This window comes from Protopterus annectens, chromosome 3.part0 (assembly GCF_019279795.1).
Source record: "Protopterus annectens isolate FY-2018-M chromosome 3.part0, PAN1.0, whole genome shotgun sequence".
NCBI classification, from domain to species: Eukaryota; Metazoa; Chordata; order Ceratodontiformes; family Protopteridae; genus Protopterus; species Protopterus annectens.
The window spans coordinates 37010746-37038728 of NC_056731.1; the positions used below are offsets into that span (position 1 = coordinate 37010746).

Here is a 27983-nt window from a genome sequence, read left to right on the forward strand (position 1 = left end):
ATACCCTTCAAATGTCTCTAAATTTTGTTCTTTTGTACTTTAAATTTTTTGCACTTCCTCAGTCACTTCTTTTTTCAAATGGCACAAGGTTTCTTGGTCTATTTAGTGTTTTCATGGATCTGTTGTATTAATGAACACAAATTTTTATTTGAAGCTTCTAACAGGTTTTTTTTGTAGAAATATTTTTCTTTCCTCTAATTTCTTTCTTAATCTTTTTGTATATTTTTGTCTGCAAATTCTGGGCTTCATGCATAATAGTAACAATACATAATTTCTTTCTCATCCTCAGTAGTCCACTCTATCATCTGTATGACTCTCTTTTGGCCTAATAGTTTTTGTGATTTTAGTAGACTGCTACTTCCTTCTACAACAGGGGGTCATCATCCCCCTAGGCCTGACCTAGCCCCATTGTAGGAAGATTTCAGTCCTTTTTTCCAGTCCTGGTACCAGTGCGCCTACCAGGATTGGGCACTTTTTTATCCTGGGATTTGTGCACCCAGCTATCGTCTTTATTTTTTTAATCTGCTTCTATCCATGTTGAATGCTATATAAAATACAGTCTATATATCAGTGTTATCTTAGTGACATTTTGTGAAAAAACAGGGTACACCTCATGAAGGTACTCACCAAGACTTGAGGATGAATTCAGTTCCTGAAATACTTCTTTTGCTTTGCTGATTTTATCATCTCTGCATTTGGACCCCCTGATATCAAACTGGGTGAGTTTGTCAGTGATGTCTGAGTGGGAGATAGTGTCAAAAGCCTTGGCTAAGTCTAATTAGGCTATATGCTCAGATCTCCCTCATCCAGGACCTTGGTGACTGTCTGAAAGAAGTCCACCAGGTTTAACAAGCATGATCTCCTTTGACAAATCCAAACTGAGTAGGGTCAAGTGTTTGGAGATTACCTATATCTATGTTGAAAAAGTCCATGATGATTCGCTACATGGCCTTGCAGATAAGGCTAGTCAGGCTAATAAGTCTGTAGTTCCTGGGGTCAGTGGAAGTACCACATTTGTGCAAGAGGATAACTGCTGCTGTTTTCCATTCAGCTGGGATGAATCTGGTGCTTAGACTATGATTGAAAAGAGTAGATGCTAATGGTGTTGCTAATTCTTGTTTGAATCCATGTAGAACACAGAATGGGATGTTATCAGGTCCCATAGATGCTGTTTTCAGCCTTAGAGATTGTGTTTATGACCGGCTCTTTAGAGATACAAGGTAGGGGACAGGTGGTAGGAATGTCATGGGGTACTTGTGTTAGGGACAGGGGAGTGAATTTGTTACAGAACTTGTTGGCTAACAGGTTAGCTATGTCCACAGGCTCAGTATATGTGGTATCATTAACTTCCAGTTCAGCACAAATCTGGGCCTTTCCTTTTAGGTTACGGATGTGACTAAAGAATGTCTTATGGCTGTCCTTATTTGAGGAAGCTAATATGGGTTCACATTCTGTGGGTTAAGGGTAAACAGGACAGTAGAGAGGAAGAATGAATCGAAAGCCTTTGCTAGCTGTGAGAATATGAGAGGTATAAAATTCAAAGAACGCAGACACAGAATTATACCCTTTCAGAAACCATGCTTAGCAGTATCCTTTACTACTTGGCAATTAGATAAAAGTAAGCTAAAGATACCTTTCTCAAAACATTTTCACAAGATACAAAATAGGTTGATAGGTGCATAGTTTTCCACATGACCCCCATCACCATCACTTTTGGCAGAATATTAGCTGCTTTTTACATTTTGAGGACAACTCCATATTGTCAATTCGACTAAAAAAAGTGAAAGTATAATAACATCTTTAATTTGATGAAAAAATGTTTAAACTGTCAGGGTATACAGCAGAATATTTAATTTCATTTAAATAGTCTGCTACATGTATGATTGTACTATACACTCATTTAAAATAATTGTATCTCACCACAGGTTTCCAACATTTACAGAGAGTGAACCAGAAGAGTTTTTACAAACTTGTTCACAGAAGAACTTTGCAAATTCAACTGTTTTCATTGTGTCGGTTATAACATTTTCATGGTCCTTCAGTGTAACATTGTGTAAACCTCAGGGTAACTTATTTTATTATTGTAAACATTTTCTATTCTTTTTGATGCAGGTGGCCAGCTTATTTTCCTTTCTTCCATTTGGCATTTTTATCTTTGGACCTACATTTATTTTAGTTCATGATTTACTTTTTACAGTTTGCATGTGTAGGTGGGAATGGGGACTCCACCCTGGAGTAATATGATGCTGCACAAGGTTCCTCAATCTCCTCACCAGTCCAGGATGTGGGTTGGGTTGAGCCCAATGGAAACTAAGACCCAGCGAATAGTGGATAGGAGCTGATTGCCTCTGATGGCTAGGTGCTGAAAAGGGAAAACATATTTCTTCCTCTAGAAAGTCAAGCATGCTTTCTATTCTGTTCCACCAAAGGGAGTTATTGGAGTTGGACACATAAGATGTCCTGCTAAAGAGGACATGTTTCTGAATATACTATACATTTTAATCAAAACAAAAACATTATTATTATTATTATAAAAAATTATAGTCTACTATGTACTACCTTTGTGATGAAAGTGTTTCAGTCATTCTAAAGTCATCTCATAACCCCACATTCAAATGAACACACACACACACACACACACACACACACACACACACACACACACACACACACACACACACACACACACACACACACACACACACGACCAGAGGAGCTGACAGGATGTGGTATGTAGACAGATTTGATCATAACATCTTAGCTTGTAGCAAAACAGACAACTTGCAGAGCCTCAAGTTCAGTTATGACTTGCATCCATTCTTTGTTTGATACTTTATATGTCTCCCAACATTTTGCAGAAGCTTTTATCTTACCTGAACAGTAGAGGAGTTGTGGTGTTTTGCCTACCAATTTTGTCTTAAATTCAGTGTTTTTAGTCATTGATAGGAAAGTATTTATGTATAAAGCAACTACAGATATTTCATGTCAACTTGTAGGGTTTAAATTTATCCAGTTTTGTTATAAAGATATGGTTTTCAATTACTGATAGTAAAATACTTCTGTATAAACCAACCACAGACATGCAATGATACCAGCTGACATGTTAATAAACATAATGTTTGCCTTAGTGTTACTTACTCCTAATGAATAACAACTTTTGACTGACAATAATGGAATCTCCCTCAACTTTAAACATTCAGGTCACATCAGTGTCATGAGTTTTAAGAAATCAAATCCCACACAGGAACTAGTTCTTAGTTGGATCTCAAGCTGCGTAAACACGGTGGTTACACCATCACACCCTTTGTCACTGTAGTCAGCCTATGTCTATAATATGGCAGATCCCCTTCTGCTGAAATAATTTTTTTGTAATTTCACTCTTCATAAGAGTGGGCTCACTTTCTTAACTGCTGGCCTATGTCTAGTTATTTGCTTTTTAAACTAACGATTTTTAAAAGGTCATTTCTTCTCAGCTGACCATTTGTCTGAAGGAATGCACACTTCTTTCCACCTCTTGACATTTCTTCTTTATGCTGTACAGGGCTTAGACAACCTGGCAACAGTGTCAGGAAGGTGCAGACCTAATACATCTATTTATGTATATGGAAAGAAGCAGATTTTCCTAAATCAGTTTGTTTTTATAAAGGAAGACAGTGCACTCCTCTAGTAGTGAATACGTGTACACAGTACAAATATAGCAGTTATAATGTGTTATTCGTTCCTGAATAAACTACACCAGTTCTGTAAAGCTTATGTATCCTGGTGCAGTTTATAAGGAATGTATATGAGTTAACTCTGGGTATCACGTGAGTGGAAAAACACATAAATAAAGAGTAAAATGCAATCATAATATAATTTGTTTTAAGTAGAAAAGAGAATGAATAAATAGAAAGGCAAGGGTATAGCACAGTAAGTCATGTGAATTACAGTAGTGAGAAAAGGAAAATGGCTGTAGTCATGTGAATTACAGTAGTGAGAAGAGGAAAATGGCTGTAGTCATGTGAATTACAGTAGTGAGAAGAGGAAAATGGCTGTAGTCATGTGAATTACAGTAGTGAGAAGAGGAAAATGGCTGTAGTCATGTGAATTACAGTAGTGAGAAGAGGAAAATGGCTGTAGTCATGTGAATTACAGTAGTGAGAAGAGGAAAATGGCTTAAGTCATGTGAATTACAGTAGTGAGAAAAGGAAAATGGCTGTAAAGGCAACTAATACTTAATAAAAGAAGAGTCACGTCAGAAATTAGTCTAGCAATAGGGGAAATATTACATCTACAACTACTCACAAGGTGGGGCAGGAGAGAGAAGTAATAGCTCTCTTGAAAAAAACGAACAGTATATTCATAGGCCTAATCTGAGGTACAGAAGAGCAAGCATAATATGGCAAGTAACTGGAAGTTATGACATGATGGCTGGAAGAATAAGGACAATGAAGTGACACGGGTGAAGTGTGTGAGGCAGAAAGGAAGGTGGAACAGGTGAATAAGAAGAAGAGGCAAGACAGTTGATAGAGGAGGGTGGAAAGGTGGATAGATATAAAAAAACTGCAAATGTACAACTTATGGATAGGTGGACTAAAAGGAAAAGGATGTGGGATGAGAGATGATTTAATCCCTCTAATTTACTGACCTCACTACAGAATTTGCCCTAGTAGATAAATCACAGTTTCTTGCTGCAGAAAATGTTACACTCCATTGATGCTTGACTCCTGTATATTTTTATGTGTTGGTGGAGATTTAAGTCTCTAGTTCTGTTATAAATGGCCATATGTTACTTGTGAAGATACAGGAGATCAGAGAGGATGGGGTCCTTAATGGTGCAGAATGGAAAGTGTAGATCAGTCCATAAGAGCCTATAATAAACCTATTAAAGAGATAGCGCTTCAAGCCTTCTGTGGTAGCTCTGGGACTTTAAGCCAACAATCTTCATGGTTTGGAATTTCTGTGGACTTTTCAGTTGTTTAGCATGTCTAAATAGGCATATCTACAATGGGGTGTTGCACTCATTCATTGAGATAGTTAGGGCTGCATAAAGGAGAATGATAACTTTGTTTTTCCTTGGTGATACGCCTTTGTATATTACTTGTGCTAAGCAGAAGGATTTTCTGGCTGCTACTACTAAGTGATGGTAAAGCAGAGGGACTTATTAGCTAGGATACCTAGATCCCTGACTACTTTATTTTGATGTGTGGAATTGGGTAACCTTTTGATATTCCAAGTCTCTTCAGTGCAAGTCCTGGAATAGCATGGGAATGCCCAAAATGTGGACATGCATATACAAAGTCTGACATTGTCTTTTTGTCAGAATATTAACTTTTCACTGAGGTGTGATAATCTTGGTGTTGGTATGTATAAGCTTGAGGAGTGTGAGGGGTGTAACACCTATATTGGGGTACAGTGATCTTTTTGTTGTGCAAAAAATACCCTTAAATGATAAAGGAGATGTTCGACATTTGCTATTCCCTAACATTTTAGGTCTCTTTTTTTAATTCTGCTACTCACAATTACAAGTTTCAGAATTACAATAGAGAGCTGTGGTATTAGCGCTAGTATATATTGAGGGAGAGAGTGCCGTTTAGCAAACGTGACAATACTACACTTTTTAGTATTTAATTTTAGCCATTTTTAAGCACACAACTTGTTTACAAGGGTTAGTTCCTACTGTAATGGATGGGTATCAGAGGAAGATATGACAACAATGCCCAATTTTTAAATATCTACAACTTAATCAAAGCTGTTAATTCTTGGTCTGGAGACTGGTAGTATAGATGCAGAAAAGGAGGGGTAGCAGTACTGACCCTGGGAACACCATCAGATACCTTCATATTTCCTGATGAGGTGTCTGTCACCTTAACAATGTGTGTTCTGTCTCTTAGCCAGATTGCCACACATCTCAGCATGTATGGCCCTATTTTAGGACATTTAGCTTACTTAGAATATCAGCATTGTGTGTAGTTTTGAATACTTTGACCGATCCAAGGGAGGTTTATGGGCAAATGGCAGTTGTCAACAGCCTGTGTGACCTTCTGAAAGAAGTTAGCAGAACTGAGTAGAATGGCTCTCCCTTTCACAAGGCCAGACTGATGTGGGTCTATCCTAATACAGTTTTTTGATGTTATAGTTTGTGAGGAAACATGCAATGTGTTTCATGCCTTTGCAAATCAGAATTGCCAGGATACTGGGTTTATAGTTTTCCAGGTCCATGGTAGGTCCACATTTGTGTAGGGGCGTCTCAACTGCAATTCACCATTATTTAGGGACAAATGAAGCAGCTAAAAATAGGCTAAACAATTTAAGGTGGGATTCCACAAGGTCATGGTTGCCACAATTTATTAAGCATCCAGGTAAATTATCAGGATTCATAAGTATTTTTTGGTTTCAGAGAGAGCCTCTTCATTACATCCACTGTGTTATGGGGGTGTATAAGGGATTTGACATTTGTGGAAATCTGTGTTAGCATTTTTGCTATATCTGCTGTGTCATGAGTTGCTGGTGCCCTTTTGGATAAGTTCAGGGCACTGTTAGATGATATTTCTTAGATTCCTAATCTGACTAAAGGAAATATCATTGATTTCAGAAGAAAAATAATTTCAGTTTGTGATTTGTCTTAATATTACTAGCTTTTAGTTCCTTACTGATATTCTTAATGCGATCATTAACATGAGACATTTTCCATCTTTTGTATGATTTAAGTTTTTTTCTCTTGTTATGGAGTTTTTTTAAGCTGGTGTACTACCAGGGTTGTTTGCTGTTATATATTACATTATCTTTGGCTGTAGTAGAAATAGTCAGGTCTAATCACTTATATTTGTGGAACAGAACAGCTGTTTTGATGTCAGGTCTGGTGGTGACTAGTTAATTTGGATAGCTTATAATAAAATTTGAGGAGGTTTGCCCATTTGAAACCCTTGAATTCCAAACTGGTGACACTGGGAGTTTTAGAGATTTTGAATGAGAAAGATACATGTTTATGTTCAGATTTAACCAGGGATAGGGAATGTAGAGGGGTAAAGTGACTGTATTATTTAGGACCAGGTCAAGAACATTATGTTTTCTAGCTGTTTTTTTTTTTTTTATTTATTTAGTCTAAGAATCTCTAGGCATCCTTAACTTTGTAGGTATAGGTGCTCCCATTTGAGGGTTAGTTGAAATCTTCCATTATAAAGGTATTTTGGTAATAGGTAGTTCCTCAAGTGCATTTAATAGTCTTACATGATCATCACGGAACATGGAGTGTGTCCTGAAGCAGAGAGATTACCTTTTCAGACTTCAATGAGTTCACTTGCTGGTGTGCCTCTATTTTGGGCTTGTCCTAAATTCTTGTCTTGGTGTCACACTGGGATCATCAGTGTATTACTGCTGTTTTCATATGTTAATTAACACACTTCCCTTGTTTTAATTCCACCTAATATGTATTGATGGAGTTGATTCATCTTCAGTGGTGCAGTGTCCCTCATCAGTACCTATATAATCTCAGTCCACCATATCATCACCAGGAGCCCCCTCCCCAGCTGGGGTCACTATCCAATCCCCTACTCCTAGCTAGTGAATGAAGCCTTCTGGGAGTTAAGAGACCAGATAACCACTATAGCCACATGAGGTGGTGTGCCTTGTTTTCTGTTTTAGTCTTTCATCCTAAGATACACTGGCATTCTATATCTTAGGCTGGATTGAGCCATGTGGCATGGTTATTGGTGTACCCCCACTGTGAGCCATGGTGTGGCATGTCCCCCAGACACACTTGCTCATGTAGCCTTATTTGCTATCCCATCTTCCAGTCTCCAGTGGAGTTGTAAAATATTCCAGCTTCAGTAGAACATCATCCTAATCCTTCACTTCCTCCCTTCAGCGAAAGATGAGTAGGCATTGTCTTGTCGCTCCTCACCCTTCTCCTGCCACATTCAGCAGGTGACCAAACTGCTAATCAAACTCAGTTCACCTGGGATGTTGTCAAGGCCTTATCCCCTGTGCCAGGGCAGCTGGCAGTCATTTCACCTTCCTGCTGTCTTGCAGCTTCGCTGTGTTGATGATCTCATTAGATATATAATTCCTCTCTCCCTGTGACACATCAATCCCATATTGATTAATGAACAACTTTTCACTCCTTCTCCCTTTCTTTTTCTGTTTCTCCTCTTTTTCTTTCTCTTTCTCTGTTACTATTTCAGAGGCAGATACCTTTTCCTAAGTGACAGTAAAACTATTAATAGTATACTGCATTTTTTCTAGACTAATGGCAGTTCTCATGATCACTATTTGATCTGCTACTTGAATACAAACTATTGTAAGTTCTTCAAATACTTTGGTTTCTGCTATGATTCGTGTTTTCGTTTGATTTACTCAGAAGACTGTTACCATGATACTGATATTGCCAACATCCTGGCAGATAGGTTGAGTGCTAACTTTACCTCCCTCTCACCCCCTAAATGGCCCATATCTGTATAGGAAGAATGCAGAGTCCCTGTAATCACAACTACGCAGGTAAAAGCTGCACTCTCTAAAGCCAAAAACACAGCATCCATGGGACCAGACAACATCCCAGGCTGCGTTTTACATAAACTTCAGAACTAACTGGCTCCCCACTTAAGCACCATGTTCAATAATAGCCTCGCATCAGGCTTTGTGCCCACTGAATGGCGCACAGCAACAGTTATCCCACTCCACAAAGGGGGAGCCACCACTGATCCTGGGAACTATCGACCTATTAGCCTGACGAGCCTGGTCTGCAAGGCCATGGACTGTATCATCATGGAACTCATAAACAAAGACATTGGTAACCTCCAAACTGTGGATCCCACCCAGTTCGGGTTTGTGAAAGGCAGATCATGCCTCCTGAACCTGATTGACTTCTTTGAGGCAGTCACCAAAGCTGTGGATGAGGGTAAGGTCATTCACACAGCCTGTCTTGACCTTGCCAAGGCTTACAACACCATCCCCCATTCTGGAATTATAGCTAAACTCACTAAACTAGGTATAAATCCCTACGTCACAAGATGGGTTGCCAACTGGCTCACTGACAGAACCCACACTGTAAAAGTTGCAGACTCCAAGTCTGACCTCAAAGCAGTGACAAGTGGAGTACCACAGGGTTCCGTCCTGGGACCTCTCCTGTTTGGTATCTACGTTTCTGAAGTACAGGCTAACAAAGAAGGCCACTGGCTAACAAAGTTCGCAGATGATTGCAAACTAGGAGCCATAGTCAAGTCCCCAAATGATGTGGACATCCTACAGAAGAGCCTCACTCAGACAGATGCCTGGTGTCAAACCCATGGCCTCAAGCTCAATGCCAAAAAGTGCAGTGTCATCCCCTTTGGTAAAAACTCTGTACCCATGAACTACCACATAGGCAGCAATCTACTTAACACCGAATGCGTGATAAGAGACCTTGGGACCCAGGTGGACAGTAGTCCCTCCTTTGATAGTCACATCGCCACAGTAGTCAGGAAGTCCTTCTACATGGCACACCTCATCATAAAAGGGTTCTCATCCAGGAAAAAAGAGGTCATTGTTCCCCTCTACTCGTCACTCATTAGACCCATTATAGAGTACAACGCCCCTTTTGGAATGTACCTCACAAGACATCTGCAGCAGCTGGAAAGGCCACAGAAGTACCTCACAAAGAGGATTACTGGCCTCAAGCAACTGCCCTACACTGACCACCTCAAAAAACTCCAGCTTTACTCCATAGCATATCACCTACTCCGAGGTGCTCTCTGCCTAACATATAAAGCTATGTCAAACCCAGAGCTGTTGGACATGCTACACCAAAAGAAATCCCAATCCCTCCGAGCTACATGATCTAGGGACCTAAACCTTGTCACCACAATAAACAGGACAAGCTGGAGGGATAGATTCCTGTCCCAGAGACTTCCTATACTCTGGAACAAGCTACCCATCTATGTCAAGCAAAGTTCTTCATTAGCACTGTTCACGAAAAATCTTGATGAGTGGATGGGAAATAGGAAATACATCACGGGGATCACTTCTGTGTCTCTGCTCGACAGTGGCATAGGAAAATAACTTTCTTGGGTGGCGTAAGCTATGGAACCTTGCTGGTTAGGCTTACATAGGCCCTTGGGCCTATAGCCTTGTATCTACCTATGAACCTATGAAAAAAATGTGTTCCTTGCTAAGCCTACAACCATGGAATGGCATGATTTGCTATCATTAAGTTTATTCTTTTACCCTTGTGTATTTAGCTGCTCTTTCCTGCACCTTTTTTAATTCATGTTTGCCAGCAGGATACCAGCTAAAATAGTACCTGTTGACATACCTCTCACCTGTACAGATTTTAGCAGAATGTCCAGATTTTTGCCTCATATTTTTGGTCTGGTTCTGATAAAATTGTGGTTTTCTGGAAAATCACTGGCAAATTATTGAAGACAGAAGTCAGAAAATAATGGCACAGATTTGAGTTTCAGACTTCCCATCCTTCTGAAAAGTCATGCTAATGCATAACCTGTTATTCTATCAACTTTCTAAGTTTGTAAGAGCAATATTTAAAAAGTGTCCCTATTGTTAGGCCTTTGTCTGCCCCCATTATTTGTACCTTTGTCCAGATTTCTTGCTCTAATAGGTTGAGAGGTATGCCTGTTAATTTATAATAAACTAGTACCTGGTGATTTATAATAGGCAGACCTAATCTGAGTAATACAGTTCTTTTATTTCCCCTTCCTTGTATCATTACTGCAAAAATTAGCATGCATCTTCTTATATCAGTCTGCAAACCATACTATGACCCACATTTACTTCCATCACCTCCATTAGTTCATAACTTCTTAGTGCTGAATTTAACCTGGATTAATTTTCACATTTCTGAAATATGTAATTCTTTACATCTGTACTAAAAGACTATCCCGTCTCTTTCCACATTCCAGTCTGTTTCTTGGTATAGCATGTGGTGTCATTTGCAACAACTAACTGATTGACTAAGCTGTGGCAACCATGCAGCAGCTTAGTTTTCTGTGGTTCCCTGCTGCTGTAGTATCCCATGTACTGAGAACACATACTATAGTTTATGTTTTCTGTTAGACCTTATTTAATATGACTACAAACTGCTGTTTGCCATTTTGTGTTATACTGTAACATGCAGTCGTGGGCCTGTTTTCCTTAGTTTCTTTTTACCTTGTGCTTCATGTAATATGGTATCTTATATAATGTGCTGGATGTCTTTATTTTGATGTGTGTCTTGTTTTACTTTACCTCACACCTTCCCAGCTGGCTGAATGGTACTGTTGTTCCACTCATAGCTACTTCATGACTCATTTGTCCCTGCCTTTTGTTACTTGCACAAGCCCTACTGCAGTTTCTTTATTTCCTTCAGTCTGTCTCAGTGGTGCTACTGCAGGAGCGGGAAACACTATCCTGTCCCCCCCAACTAACCCCTCACATACTCCCACATCCCAAGATATCTGCAACTAATTTCCTGCCTAAACCTCTGACATTTGTGCAGCTACTTCAGCCAGGGTTACCAATCACTGCAAGTGGACATTATGTCCCTAACAGTGAGCTGGCCAATGTGAGTGATTATTCCTGAGATTACAACTATATCAGGTCATATAATAGAAGAGGCTCTTCCTGAAATTCTGAAGGCCACAGATGTGGACCTTGGAATAGTAGAACTAAAACTGTGAAAATGGGGGAATATATAGCACATCTGAGGATGCAGGTCTTCAGAATATACACCCTACATGAGGTACAGTAATCTTAGAACTAGTATATATATAAAAATGACAGTGTGGGGCAACAATGGATTATGTCAGGAGGTATGAATGTGTTTTAAAGTTGAAATGGTGAATTTCAGAATTCACTGTTTTTGCTTGACCCGCGGTAGTGGTGCTGCGGTAGTGTTGTCGCCTCACAGCAAGAAGTTGTCCCATTCGATTCTCAGCTAGAGTGTCTTCTGTGTGGAGGCATGCGTGAATGGGCATGCCTTCATTGAAGGTTGTGCTTCAGGGCTGGTAACTCGGCACATAAAAATCCACTACCAAACATTAGTGGACCGGAGTTCCGCTGTGGCGACCCCTAACCGGGATAAGCCGAAAGACACAACAACAACTGTTTTTGCTTGAATTTTAGTTTTTGTTTGAAGTGCTGGAACTCTCTGGATCAGATCTCATACTTTTGACAGTAATAGGCAGTTATTATTACTTCTGTGTAACCTTTTAATGTATTATGTTGTTGATATTCCATTTTTGTAAACAGTCATCACTATGACTTGTAGTTTAATAGAACAGCTTTTACTGTGGTTATAACTGTCTAATTTCATATGACAATTGGAACTTGCTGTCTGGCATGTCATAACCAGCAAGCAGGACATAAATAAATAATGATGCCTTTTTTAATTATTTTAAATAAATCAATAAATGTCTTTTTGACATGATAATTCAATAAATCATATAGTATGTTGGTATCATCAAAACTGTAAGAACATTCTCTGCTAGAACAGTTGCATAACACATCAACAAAGGTTTCTTATAGAAGGCAGACATGAAAATGTTTTTACAGTTATGATGGCTACAGTGGTACCTTTTTTACTGCAAGCAGTGGTGTATAAAAAGGACTATGCATGATGATATATTTGTTCATATAGTTTTGTCCATAGGAAATAAGTAAGGCTTATAGTAATTTTCATAGCTTTTTCATACAATGTCAATTAATTGACAGTGTTTGCTGATTACAGACACACACATACACACACACACACACACACACACACACACACACACACACACACACACACACACACACACACACAGTTGATACAGTCTGTGTTCAGTATAATACTTGCTGTAATAATTTTGTTTTGGGATTGCTTATTAAGGATATACTTTACAATATGAAAGTGCAGTAACTTTATACTGTGCCAAAGCATTTTTGCCAGGATTTGTTCATAGATGTCATAAAGCATTAAACGTATCCAAAAGCTAAAGTGATGTGAATATCTGTCTTTCTCTTTTTTAGGTGAAGTACAAAAGAGACTTTGAAGAAAGCAAAGGAAAAGGATTCAGCATAGTGACTGACACTCCTGAAATGCAAAGGTTGAAAAAGACTCAGGAACAAATTAGTAACGTATGTTAAACTGAATTTAAGGAGATGACATAGAACAAATAGGAGGAATGGTTAGATATGTGAAAATCATTTCCATTTTAATATCCAATGTGTAATGCATAGAGTGAAAAGTGAAAGGAGTTCCTATGTGGTTTGAATGTTATGAATGGTACAAGTACAGATATGGCCTGTGTATGTCCAAATGTCTTCCATATGCTTACTGTAATTATGCAACATCGGCAAGAAACAGAAGCATGGGTGAAAAAGCCTTTTATATTTTAATATTCAAATGTGTTAAGTATAGAATGTTTTCTAAACTTTCCCATACATAACATTTTAAAAGTTGAATCTGCACAGCTCTAGAAAAAGAACATTTTACAGGTTTCCACCATTTCTCCAAAAATCAGCTGTTGTCTTCTGCCACCACAGTTTCTGTTTAATGCATATCATGAGGTATGTTGCTCCCAATTCATTGCTCTGTTGATGAATGTTCAGTATCTGTAGGGATACTGTTTATATTTGGAAGCAAGATTAAGTATTTGATCAGTTGCATACGGTAGTTTCATGTTTACTTGCTCAATGGTGCAAATGGTTATTAACTACTTTCTGTGAAAATTGCTTAGAACTGTAATTGTTTTCTTGGTTACTTAATGTTTTGATGTATTTTAATCTAGCCATTTCCTGACACCCACCCATATCACAACTCACCTAATTTCAGCAGATTCATGTTCAAGGTAAGTGCTCCTAGAATACATCCTTTATCTGTGACGTTAATCTCCTGTTACTGTAGAATAAGGGAATGCATATCAATGAAATGAAAACTGTGAACTGTACATGCAAAGCATTTTTAGTCTTTAAGTATGGTCTTGTTTTAAGTTATCATTGATAAAATGTCAACATACTGAGTTACACACATGGTTAAGTGGTCATGTATTAGGTAATAGTACTGTTTGCAACAGTGAACATGTCTTTGCAATGCATATCTTGTTATATCCCAGAATGCATCTGGAAGAGCTTTAGGGGAAACCTTGCTAATATTTAAACATTTTCCAAGACATAGTTCAGAATAGTACTAGCCCCAGTGATTCAGTTTTGCATTAATTAATCCGACTCCTTTTTCCGATTCTAAGCAATGATGCACGAAACAGAAGTGCCACAGAAGACAAGAGGATAAGTTATTTCATGACCTGGTAAATTAGATTTATCATTTAACAGTCAAGGAGCTCCAACACGTGAATAAAGGGGATTTTTATACTTGGTTTAAATGTTCTTTTTATAGTAATTAGAAGGCATTATTCATCCTTTTTAAATATGCAGCAATATTTTTATGAGTAGAATATAAAACCTATTTACTGAAAAATTATGACAGTATTCCTGTACTGCAAGGCATATCTATGCACTCTGTTTTGTATGTGTCTAGTAACAGGGTAATGATTATTAAATCAGAATTTTGTCTTTTCAGCTCATTCATTTTTTACCCACTGATACTGAAAATACTGGCCACAGCCCAATAAAGGTACTATTTGAGCAGTAACTGTAGTTTGAATAAAATGCTCTGAGTTCATTACTTACTGTCGTAGAGCATTTGACTTGATTTCATAATCTATACCAATTTAAGGGCAGGTATTTGGTCAGACATTTATGGGTTATGCTGTACACATTTTGGTACATGTGGTAATAAGTTTATTTTTATAACAGGTAGTTGTTTTCCAACACTGATCTAATGCCAGATGAATGAACATAGATGATATATGATTTAATACATCATACTGTTGTGTATGGCTTACGTAATACACACAGGAATTAGCAGCCTACACAGAAGGAGGAGAATAAATATTTTAATGTAGTTAACTCTGTCCTCTTATGGGTACACTTTATAATATAAGAAGTGTTTACCTGCCTAATGCTTGTTTTCCTGCATGATACAGTATGTGCCGTATGGAATAATACCTGCATTCTTCAAGTGAAGTCACAGAAAAAGAAAAGAAAAAGAAAATTTAGCTCCTGCAGTAAATAGTTATCTGATTTAATACTGTTTTAGTGAATGTACATGTGCTAAAACCACAGAATATGAAGCTGATGTCTACATGCATCCAAATGGAGGCTAGACAAGCAGACAAACAATGCCATAAAGGTATACACTTTGAGACTTTGCTTAGCAAATGAGGATACAGTAAGCTTTTAAAAGTGCAAAAAAGTACCAGTTATAAAACTACAACAATCTAATGATGTCTGCATTTCTTATAAAGTTGCATAAGTCGTTGTAAAACCACTTATAAAATGTTGAATCCATGTAGAAAAAAATTAATTTCCATAAGAGTTTGCATATTTGTGAGTAATAGCAAGCAAATAATCCCTGTTGCATGCTCTAAAGGAATGTGTTTAATTTATTGATTTATTAAAATAGAAATTAAAATTCAGAAGATGATGTTCATTTCAATATTTGTGTGAAAACACACAATTTTAATCAATTTATTCATTTGAAGGATGTGAGTAACATTGTTTGTTATTAGTTATGTTTGATCCTTGTGTGCGTCTTGTTTCTTCATGTGAAGTTTTTTTGATTTTGTTACACTAAATTAATATGCTGTTCTAGGAATTTTAAACAGTTTTTGACTGAAAGGGATATGTTTACATTTTGATAGGTAAAATGGAGAAACTCGTGTTTGACTTGAGGGAGGGGTCATCTGTTCATCTCCTACTGAAACAAAAAAGACAAGACTGGAACTATTTTAGATATCACAAAATATGTAAGAATCCCTATGACAATTGTAGAGGACAGTAAGTTATGTCAGCAAACAGACTTTTCTTATCTCACACATTATGTGCAATGTATAAAGGATAAAGTTTATGTAGTTGTATATATACTGTTGTACTTCTGTGAAAACCAGTGTGCCTTCTTTCATTACAGATCGGTTACAAGATTATTAAATTATTTGCTTCCCCATAATGTTTACACATGATCTTTGACGACAGCTTGCTCACTTATTCCCTTTTCTGGGATCATATACTTTTATTTGATATAGGAAACAACAACAGATGGATGTCTAAGTGTGTTTGTCCCTAAAGACAAGCAGAACTTCATCAGATCCAAATTCAATCTTATTTCATTTTTAAAAAAACTTACTAGCAAAGCCATATGAGCCATGTCCAGCCTGCAATTAATAAATATTTTAGAGGACAACTTAAAAAACTTGTTCAAAGTTATAGTAAAATAAACATCAAGCCCCGAATTGTAAAAGACATAAATAGTGCCTCTGTTTATCTCAGCTTTCAAACGCTCATAATGGAGGAATACTCATTCAACCCTGGAACATTTTCAGCATTGATGGCTAATTGTCATTTAATTTCACATAACTCCAATTGTTTACTCAATGGTCTACCCTTAGAGTTAACCACAGCCTTCTTTAACACCTGAAAATAAAATATGTGATCTAAGAACTTTTCAAAATGTTTATAAGAGGCACTCTTAATACTTTTGATCTTAACATCATATATATCTTCATAAATCCTACCCCTTAATTAACTGTCTGTTTTACCAACATAAAAAGCTGTGTAACTGTCACAAGTAGCGACATAAACCACCACTATGGTATCACAACTACAATAGCTTTGGTTGCTACTAAAAATTTGAACATTGATCAAAACATCTTCACCTTCTCTTATATAACTACATTGTTTGCACCTACTGCACTTATATGTACCTCTCTTTTTATTACTACCATTGATATATTGATTATGCATGGTTTCTATGAAATTCTTAATGTTAAGTCCTCTCTTATAAACAGCACAAGGTTTCAAATCCACATAATTAACTAAATTAATTCACCATAAAGATATGCCAATTATTTTCAATGGCCCTTTTTATTAAAGGTCTCTACAGAGGATGTTAAAATATTAGAATGGCCAAAGTCACCATCGATTTTATGAGCAGCTGATTACCATCCTAATATGGTAAAGATCTTCCTGACAAAGCAAAACATATACCATCCTTTCTCTTAGTAACAACTTCATGCAGACCATTTGACTTTTAACCATAGACCCTTTCCAATGGAAGGGATGACAACTCTCATAATGTAGTAGAGAATTAGAATAGTTAGATTTGTGAAAAATAGTGGAAGCAAAACCACAATTACCAGTATCTTTTGTTAATTTAACATCCAAATAACAAAGATCATCATCAAACACATGATGCGTAAACTTTAAAAAAAAGAAGTTGTATTGTTAAAATACCTTAAAAATTCTGGCAGTTATTCCAGGGAATCAATTCAAAAGATACATACATCATCTAAAACAGTGTGTATTCCAACACTTAAACATAATCAGTATTAAAAATATTTTCCCACTTCACCATTACAATGTTGGTAAGAGTTGGGACACATGCTGCTCTCATAGCATCCCTACACATTGATGGCAATATTTCTCCTTAGAATATAACACTATTCTTTAAAACAATCTCCATTCAAGTAACTGACAAATTAATACGATGCTTTGCCAGAGATGGCCTGCACATGTCGCCCCTGGGATTCTGGATAGTGGCAAAGGCTCTTGCTTCCCCATATAGTGCTTTTTTTAGGCAGGGTTCAAATGACAAAATTACTACCATAACAGGTACAAGCAAGCAAAAACTGAGGGTAAGGCTGCTCAATGCTAGAAGTCTAAACCTCAAAATGCACTCTCTCTCGAGGCACTCCTCAAAATGCAGAATATCAACATCTGCAGTGACAGAGACCTGGTTCAAGGCTCCAGAGAGCACCCCTACAATACCAGGCTACAATTCATACCACACCTTTCAGCAACCTTACCTGGACCAAAACACTAAAGGTGGAGGCGTGTCCACATTCATCAAGGATATCCACACCTCCTGGCTAGCTGTCCAACATAATGCATCCAAGATTCTTCAGGTGCAACTAATACTAGGCAAGACTGCAATCCAAATTGTAGCTTGCTACAGATCCCCCACCATGCTCCATGACTCCCACTCCACTTCTCTTAACATACTGGAAAGTATTAAGGTACAACCAAACACCCTAATACTAGGCAACTTCAACTACCCTGCCATTAACTGGGAAAACTACTCATGTACCAACACATTTGCCCAACGATTTTTGGAATTCATAAATTCCAATTCCTTAGATCAACTTATCCATACCTCCACCAGGGGCACCAATATCCTGGACCTGGTTATTACCAACATGGGCAAACAATGCTCCACACCAGAGGTCAGCTCCTCGTTGGTCACATCTGACCAAAGCTAATCACCCTAGACATCCTCATCCCACCTCCAACCCCCATTAAGGGTAACCACCATAAAAAACTTCTCCAAAGCCAACTTAATGCTTCTCAAGACAGAAGTGGCAAACTTCATGACACCCATGCAGATGGAAACTAGAAGCACGACTGCTGATTCTTACACCAATGCACTGTATGAACACATACATGAGTGCATGGACTGTGCCATCCCAAATAGAACCAAGATGATCTCCTCCAAAAAAGGAAGCCAGTCTGGTGGTCCCCTGCCATAAACAAACTCTGCAACAAAAGGAAGAAACTATTGCAAAAAAGAGTAAACTCCCAAAATTGGAAAAACTCTCTTGTCAGCCTCAGTAAGAAGCTGAGATCCCTCATAAGATCATCCAAAGCTAGTTATGAAAACAAAATCACCAGAGATTCTAAAGACAACCACAAGGCATTCTATAGTTATGTCAAGAATCTCAATGGCAACACTCAGATCTGCTCTGGGTTACAGCACAATTGCATTAAATATACAGAAAATTCCGATAATCATGGCCACACAGGCAAAGACTGCACTCTCCAAAGCCAAGAATACAGCATCCAAGGGACCAGACAACATCCCAGGCTGTGTTCTGCATGAACTACCAAACAAACTGGCACCCTGCCTAAGTACCATCTTCAGACATAGCCTCACTTTAGACTTTGTGCCTATTGAATGGCGCACAGCTACAGTTATTCCACTCCATAAAGGGGGATCCACCATGGACCCCGGGAACTACCACCCCATTAACCTGACAAGCCTGAGCTGCAAAGCCATGGAACATATCATCATCGAACTTATAAACAAAGACATAAGTAACTTTCAAACTTTGGACCTCACCCAGTTTGGGTTAATGAAAGGCAGATCATGTCTCCTAAACCTGATTGACTTCTTTGAAGCAATCACCAGAGTCAAGGATAAGGTTAAAGTGGTTCACACAGCCTATCTAGACCCTGCCAAAGCCTTCAACACCATCCCCCACTCTGGTATCATAGATAAACTCACTAAACTGGGCATAAAACCCTATATTACGCGATCGGTTACCAACTGGCTCACTGACAAAACCCACACCGTTAAAGTAGCCCACTCCAAATCTGACTCCAGACTAGTTACAAGTGGAGTACCACAGGGTTCAGTCCTGGGTCCACCGTGCAGGTCAACACAGAGGGTCTATGGCTAACAATGTTCACAGATGGCTGCAAACTGGGAGCCATTATTAAATCTTAAGACCAAAAGGCTGATGTAGTGATAAACCAGTAGTTAGAAAATAAAAACCGAATAACAGAAAAATTCCAGCCCCTAGAATGTCAGTACTTTATTACAACAAAGCTTTCAGATATAAATCCTTCTTCAGTGCAATATACAATCTGTAACATTCTTTCAGTTTTTGTAAAACAAGAGTAAAATCATGTGAGCACCACCAGTTAATCACATAATTTCTACAATAATTCAGTTAACATTTTAGCTTAAAGATATAGCAGTTCATTAAAAAGTTTCCTTAAAAAGTACTCAGACATACTTTCACCTCAATTTATAAATGCATACTAGAACTATATAATTAAATAATTCTATCTAATAAAATCTACAAAGAAACAAAAATTATTGCGAGATATGAATGACTATAAAGCAGGGCATGTTTTCACCTGGCCAAAGGAAGAGCGTGAAAATGTGATACAACAAAGAAAAAAGGGGGAACTGCGTCAACTTGATCTTTTTACAATAGAAAATATGCCAAATACTAGCCAACCAGTGAAAAATAATAAGCAGTTTGAGCCATTAGTTCAGTCAGTGGTATCTCAACAAATGGACAGTAATTCTCTTACCATACTGATTGATAGTACCAACTAACTAGTGGGAATGAAGGCATCAATGAATATTCATCAAGTGAATAATGAGGCCCCAAAGGACATAGGGGCATCAGTGGATGTGGCCCCTACATCATCTAATTTTTCTGTTATTCAGCCATTATTGAATCCCCAAATGGTGTGGGCAGTCTACAAAAGGGCCTTACTGAGACAGATGCCTGGTGTCATAGCCATGGCCTCAAGCTCAATGCCAAAAAATGCACAGTCATCCCCTTTGGGAAAAACCTTGTAGCCATGAACTACCACATAGGCGTTAGTCTACTTAACACTGAAAGTGTGATAAGAGACCTTGGGACACAGGTGGACAGTAATCTCTCCTTTGATAACCACATCACCACAGTAGCTAGGAAATCCTTCTACATGGCATACCTGATCACAAAAGGTTTCTCATCGAGAAAAAAGGAGGTCATTGTTACTCTCTACTCATCCCTCATTAGACCTGTTATAGAGTACAATTCCCTGCTTGGTATGTACCTCACAAGGCATTTACAATAACTGGAAAGGCCACAGAAATACCTCACAAAGAGGATAGTCAGCCTCAAGCAGATGCCCTATGCAGACCTTCTCAAAAAACTCCATCTCTACTCTGTCACATATCGCCTACTCAGAGGCTATCTCTGCCTAACATACAAAGCCATGTCAAACCCAGAGCTGCTGGATATGCTACACTTACAGAATCCCAATCCCTCCAAAGCCACATGCTCCAGGGACCTAAACCTTGCCATCACAATAAACAAAACATGCTGGAGGGATAGGTTCCTGTCCCAGAGACTCCCCATACTTTGGAACAGACTGCCCATTTATGTCAAGCAGAGCACTGCATTAGCTCTCGTTAAGAAAATTCTTGATGATTGGATGGGAGAAAGGAAATTCACCCCAGGGATTACTTGTGTGGCTCTGCTCGACAGGGGCATAGGAAAATTATTTTGAGGTGGTGAAAGCCAGGGAATCTTTATGGCTAGGCTTGTACAGGCCCTAGAGCCGATAGCCTAGTACCTACCTATGAACCTTTGAACCTATGAACAGTTTGCATATATTTGTTCAATGTTCTTAAATAATCATTAAATCATGTAAACCTTCATAATGTGAGATAGAAGCAAATAAGTCCTTAACATCAATGGTCACAAAAATCAACCTGTCATGGTAAAATTCATTGGAATCCAAATGTAAACGAAGCAGAACGGAACCTGGCTGAGTCATATAAACACACGAAAACTTTAATAAAACACTTAAAAACAAACAATAAAACAAAAATCTTAAAATGATGGTTGGTAAGCACTTTCACATCAAACTATGATGCATCATCAGACCATTAACAACCTGAAACAGTGTAGTAGCTTATAAGAACTAATGAAAAGGCAAAGCAGCCAATGAATACTCATTTATGTAAGCCTGTAGACTTCAGAATGGGTTTTAAAGACACAGTGTCATTAATAACAAGTCCTTTGTCTGATTGTGGCATAATCATTCACCTAACTTCTAAGGCTTCCTTCCTGTTTTTAATGTCCCCAAGCATTATTCAGTAGGTACAAATTATATCACCTGAAACAGAAATGTGTGACACTTAACATTTGAATTGATATGTCTAGCTAATGCATTAGTTTGCACATTTCTTTGTATTTCACTAAGATGTTCCTGTATCCTTTCTCTTAGTGATCTGTTGGCTTTATCAACATAATAAGCTGGACAATCGCTTACCTAGCTAGATACATTAGTCTTACTGGCACAATCTGCATATAGAGATAATTTATATTCCTTTTTTGTAGTAGGATGTTTAAACACATTCCCATTCTCGGTATATATGGACAAACTGTTCAAGAGCTGCAACTGAAAGTACCCTCCCTTTGAGACTTAACTGTGTTATAGCTATTATGTTGATCACATTTCTTATGTTTCAGTGTTTTCCTGTTCTTAAAACTAAAAGATGCAGTGTGGCCTACTAAATTTTGTATCCTCTCACCTGCTGCAAAATGTGCCAGTTATTCTTCATAATATTACATACATTGGCCACTTCTGATAAGATAAACATTCCCTGAAGTTACTGAATGACGTGTTTTCACAAGAGTTGATAGAGAAAGTATGCCACTAATATTCTCACTTGAGAAGTAGGGACATCTTTTATTGTACCTGTCTACTCCCTCAAAGGTCAGATCCCCCAAATAATCACTCATCTAATAATTATTTGCTGTTAGTTTCTTCTTAAAGGATGCTGGTGTGTCCCTGGGTCTACATTAGATCAGCGAAAGCTGACTGATCGAACTTATGTAAGCGAAAGCTTAAAATCTCGAACTGTCAGAACAGCGATTTTTTTTCCTAGGGAAAAAAAATCGCTGTTCCAAAATACACACAACACAAGCACACCAGACAAACAGCAATCCACACACATACACCTAAAATATGACACCTAACCCTACACTAAACTATACACACACCACTAACTATCCACTTACCTTAACCCAAACCCTAACCATAAAGTCCGTCACTATCGCACACTCACCTCACCCGCTCCCTAACCCTAACTCACCTAACCCAACCTAACCCTCACGTCCACACAATCCCACACATACCTAACCCGCGCCCTAACCCTAACTCACCTAACCCGCCCTAACACTCACATCCACACAATCGCACACTTACCTGAACCCGACCCGTAACTTTCCACCACAGCATTGAAAATACCAAAGCAACAGAAACAGACAAGCAAATTCTTTCCCTAGGAAAAAATTCAGGTTTCTGTTGCTTCGATATTTTAAGCTTTCGCTTACATAAGTTCAATCAATCAGCGTTCATTGATCTAATATAGACCCGTGTCCCTAAACATATTGTCATTGCTAGTTAAATGAGACAGGTGGCTGGCTTGACCTTTCACAATATTCTTGAAGGTGTAGCTAGGGTGCATACTAATTCTCCCCAGCAATGTACTTTTCCTACAGAGTTTCCTATATAATTGATTAGTAATTGATCCATCTTTCCTGCACATTAACTTAACATCTAAAAAAGTAATAATTTCAAGTGAATACTCTATTGAAAAGGTAGAAAAGAAGTGATGGAATGCATATAGTGTAGAAAGTCATTCAGTTCATCTGGGCTACCTGCCCTGATAATACATATATTGTCTACAAATCACTTGTAATATCTAATAAAGTGACTAAAGGTAGAACAACTAAGCATGTATTTTTCCTCCCATTGTGCCATCCCCAGATATGCATAGGAATTGGCACGTGGAGTACCCATGGCCACTCCTGATGTTTGCATATACTAATGATCCTTGAACACAAAAATGTTATTCTCTAGTATCAACTTTAAGAGACTAATAATAATAAAAATAGATTTTGGATGAATAACTACTGTGTGTTATCAGGTAATTCCTCACAAATTCAAGGCCTATGTCATTAGGAATGGTAGTAAAAAGTGAATTAACATCTAAGTCTAGAGGCTAATGTAAATGAGTATTTATTGCTTCTTATTAGCTGCAGCACTGTATCTGGTTGTTAATGGTCTGATGAAGCATCATAGTTTGATGTGAAAGCGCTTACCAATCATCATTTTATGATTTTTGTTTTATTGTTTGCTTTAACATGTTTTATTAAAGTTTACATGTGTTTATATGACTCATCGGTGTTCCATTCTGCCTTTTTTATGCTTGGGTTTTACATTTTGGAGCTGAGTATCGTTTAAACCTCTGTAAACATTGTTTTTGAACCGTAAAATTAATTGGTAACTAATATCAAAACATCCCAATAATTTTTTTAAGTGATAAGGAAAATCATTATATTGTTTCAATTTAAACTCTATAAATTCTGGTATAGTTTTGGTCTTAGAACCCCTTGCATCAAATGTTTGTCTTAATGAGAGATAGAACTCATCAAAGTGTATTTTTGGAATCCTGAAAAGGGATAGGGTAGAAGATTTACTTACAACTGAAAATTAAATTCATCCTTCTTTAAATGCCCCTGTATTAACAAGTCATATAACAAACAGTCAATCTTGTGGTATGCAATACTGACTTCATTTAATGACACTTCTTCATAAGTGTCATCAGTTAATAACTCCATTATCTTACCCACGGACTATCCATGAGTCCTACATCCCCATCCATCAGGAAAATCTCCCACATTATTCCATTTCACAAAGGGGGAAACTCCACTGAACTCTCAAACTATAGACCTATAGCCATCCTATCTCCCTTGACCAAAATAATGGAAAAGTGCAACTTCTCGATCACCTTATTCAGAACACTCTCCTAGCCCCCTCCCAGCATGGATTTCGACCTGCCCATAGTACAACCACAGCCCTTCTCTCCTTCTCTCACACAATAAATCAAAACTGTAATTACAACAAGCTCTCCTCAGCTCTCTTTCTAGACCTATCCAAGGCATTTGATATGGTGAATCACCATCTACTCCTAGACACACTAAAATCACTTTGCATAGATAATCTGGTAATTAACTGGTTCCATTCCTACCTGCATGGCAGACAACAAGCTGTACTATGGAAAGACACTCTATTTCTCCCTTCTACCAGTCACCCTTGGTGTCCCCCAAGGATCTATATTAGGCACCCTAATATTCTCCATATTCATTAATGACCTATCCAAAGTTATCCCAGATGCAACATGTATTCAGTATGTAGATGACTCCACCCTAATCTGCTCTGACACCACCCCCACAGAATTACAATCCCTATCCCAAATCACCTTCAACAAAGTAGAGGACTGACTTACTAGTCACTGTTTCCTATTGAACCCAAATAAAACCAAACTATTACTTTTCTCCCCTACCCATAAGGTCACATCACCACTTATTACCATCTCATCTAACAATGGCTGTTTATACAAGATTAAACAATTCCTAACCACATCTGCCAGAACTGCCATAGCTCGAACACATCTTCTATTGACCCTTCTCTATGCCTCACCCATCTTCGTAAACCTAAGCAAGTCAAATTTTTACTAGCTGCTACCATATTATAGCTAGATTTGCCACAGGTTCTGCCTACAGAACTCATCACTGTCTAAATCTTCAAACACTTCAAACACTAGACTGGCTAGAACTACCCCATCAACTTCAATATAACCAACTCATAGTTATTCATAAAATCCTCTACCAACCTAGCAGTACACCCATTCGGACAAATATTATAACCCCCTACAGTAACCTAACATCCATCCACTCATCCAACAGAATGCTAGTTCAATCTGTTAAAGCCAACAACTCAGCTGGAGAATCACTATTCTCCAACACTGCTGGTAAAAAATGGAACTTACTCCCGGCAGATCTTACTACTACATCCTCCTTATCCCAATTCAAAATATACCTAAAGAAACACCTAAAAACACATTGGCTATGTCCTTGTCTAAACCCAGCCTAACCCTGATCAAAGCACAATTCACACAGGGAAAACACCCTGGAAAAATAATATTCTGAGCCTTTCACTACCCAGACGAAATACGCTTTATAACAACCAATAAGACTTAATTATAAGGATGGAGTCTTGTGTCCTACCCACTCTAAAGCTTTGTTGTTCCCCTTTAATATGTCATCTCTAACTACTTGCCTTCTCAACTAACCAACCTTCTCTTGTTTGTCATCTTGAAAACTAAATGTTTAAATGCCTCATATAATAAAACTACAATGCTGTTAAATTTCAATTTAAGCATGACTGTGTATTGACACTTGTTATGTACATGTGGAGTTTTTCTCCCTGGGCCTCCGCTGAAAATGGACATGTATCCAGTCGGACTCTCCCGGTTAACAAATGTAAAATAAATATATATATATATATATATATATATATATATATATTTTTTTTTTTTTTAATCTCACCAAATCCCTTTTATTTGTTTAACTGCAGGCCAGCATTTTTATCAGCATTCTGATTCTGATTACAACCTCACTTATCCATTCATTGTTTTTGATTATTAGAACTAAGACATCTGCATATACCATACGTACTGGTGATATAATATTCCCTTTTAGCTCACATTTTGCCTCCCTAGTTTCATAGATGCATGTCTGTACTAGTGCATTCACTACTAGTTTTAATAAACACTTTCTCATTGGGCATCCTTGTTTTACTCCTCTCTTAATTCTTATCTTTTTCACATCCATCATTTTATCATAACATGCACCCATGAATTTTCATAGCATTACTTTATTACATTAATATTTTTTCTCTTATGCCATATACCTCTAAAATCCTCCAGATTGCTTCATAGCTCACTTTATCAAATGCTTTAGATAGTCACATCCCATCAGTCTTACTTTTTTATTTTCTTTAAGTACCATCTCTACTACTTCTTTCTGTATAATTAACATTTTTGTTACCTTTCTTTCTTGTATACTATAAATCAATTCTCATACTACCTTATCCAATACTTTTTCCATCATTTTTTCTAGTATTTTCATAAATACTTTATAGTCAGCATTCCCTAGTGTTATGAGCCTCCAACTTTTTATGCTTTCTTACATGCTTTTTTCCCCTATAAATTTTATCACTCCTCAATATATGCCATCTTATATTATATCTTTTCATATATTCATTTAATATTTTTAAAAAAGCTTCTCTTTCATCTTTATTAATTTCCTAATAGTATTTATAACTTATACCATCTAATCCTGGTGCTGATTTGTTCTTACCTTCTTTCATTACCTTCTCTGTTTGTTCTATTGTTATATCATTTTCTTAAAAAAAATCCTTACTTTTTTCAGATTTTTTGATCACTGTCCATTCTTCTTGCCCATTTATTTCCTCTTACTTCCTCTTTTTTATACATTTCTCTACAAAACTTTCTACTACCTCCATAATATCTCGTTGTTTGTATTTTATATTTCCTTTGACATCTAAGATAGCATCACACTTCCTTCTTTCATTTTTTTACTTCTTTTCCTACATAATGGGAATCCTCATCTTTCTTTCTTTCTTTCCATTCAAAAAATCTTTGTCCTTTTGTATTTCTGTGTTATAATTAAGTAAAATTTGAATTTGTTTCTATTTTGGCTTATTTCTTTTTTAATTTCTTTTCTACTTCTAAATATATTTTTTATGCTTCTAATTGAATTGTACTTAGCACTTTGTCCAATGTTTTTAAAACAATCTCATTGTTATATGATCTTTCCATAATATTTCTTTGTCTCATCATTTCTTCTTCTCTTTTAAACTATCTTCCTGTGTTCTAGCCCATACTGCTCTGTGATCTGAAAAAATATGACATCTGTACACCCAGTTATTTCTTTCTTGTCTTTAGAATAAATTATATAATCATTTTCAATCTTAAACATTCTCCTTGTATATGCCCATTCTCTATTTTTCTATACTTTTAAATATCCACATATTATTAGAGCCACTAACACCTTAATATCTTACATTTTTTTTCCATTTTCTTTCTTCTGGTTACAGTCAAAATCTCCTACTATCACTATTGGCATATTTACTAACACAAATTTTTGATTTATTCATGCAGCTGTCTTCTGCCTGTCATATTAGTATATCCAGAAATCACTATTTATCTTAGAAATAAAAAATGCACACACACACACACACACACACACACACACACACACACACACACACACACACACACACGCAAACACACAGCCACACACACACACACACACACATGCACACACATGAGGAAAGGGCATAAACCATTCCCTGTATAACTTTGATTTTGTTGATATTTTGTTTTTAGATATTTTAGACATTAGATTTTTCTGGGTAGCTCCATATATATGTATATAGATAGATATGTACATATATAATTACATACATACACCCAAACATACACACACACACACACA

The 27983-nt window shown here is 37.4% G+C and overlaps 1 protein-coding gene across 1 annotated transcript in view; it reads left to right on the top strand.

The window, feature by feature from the left end:
- Nucleotides 1-13231, top strand: part of LOC122796245 (LIM zinc-binding domain-containing Nebulette) — a 1139045-nt gene extending 1125814 nt beyond the window's left edge. Inside the window, exon 4 of the mRNA XM_044064566.1 lies at nucleotides 12958-13231. Within this exon, the coding sequence (XP_043920501.1) occupies nucleotides 12958-13074 (117 nt within the window). The 3' untranslated portion in view covers nucleotides 13075-13231. The remainder of the gene's footprint in view (nucleotides 1-12957) is intronic.
- Nucleotides 13232-27983: the final 14752 nt, after the last annotated feature.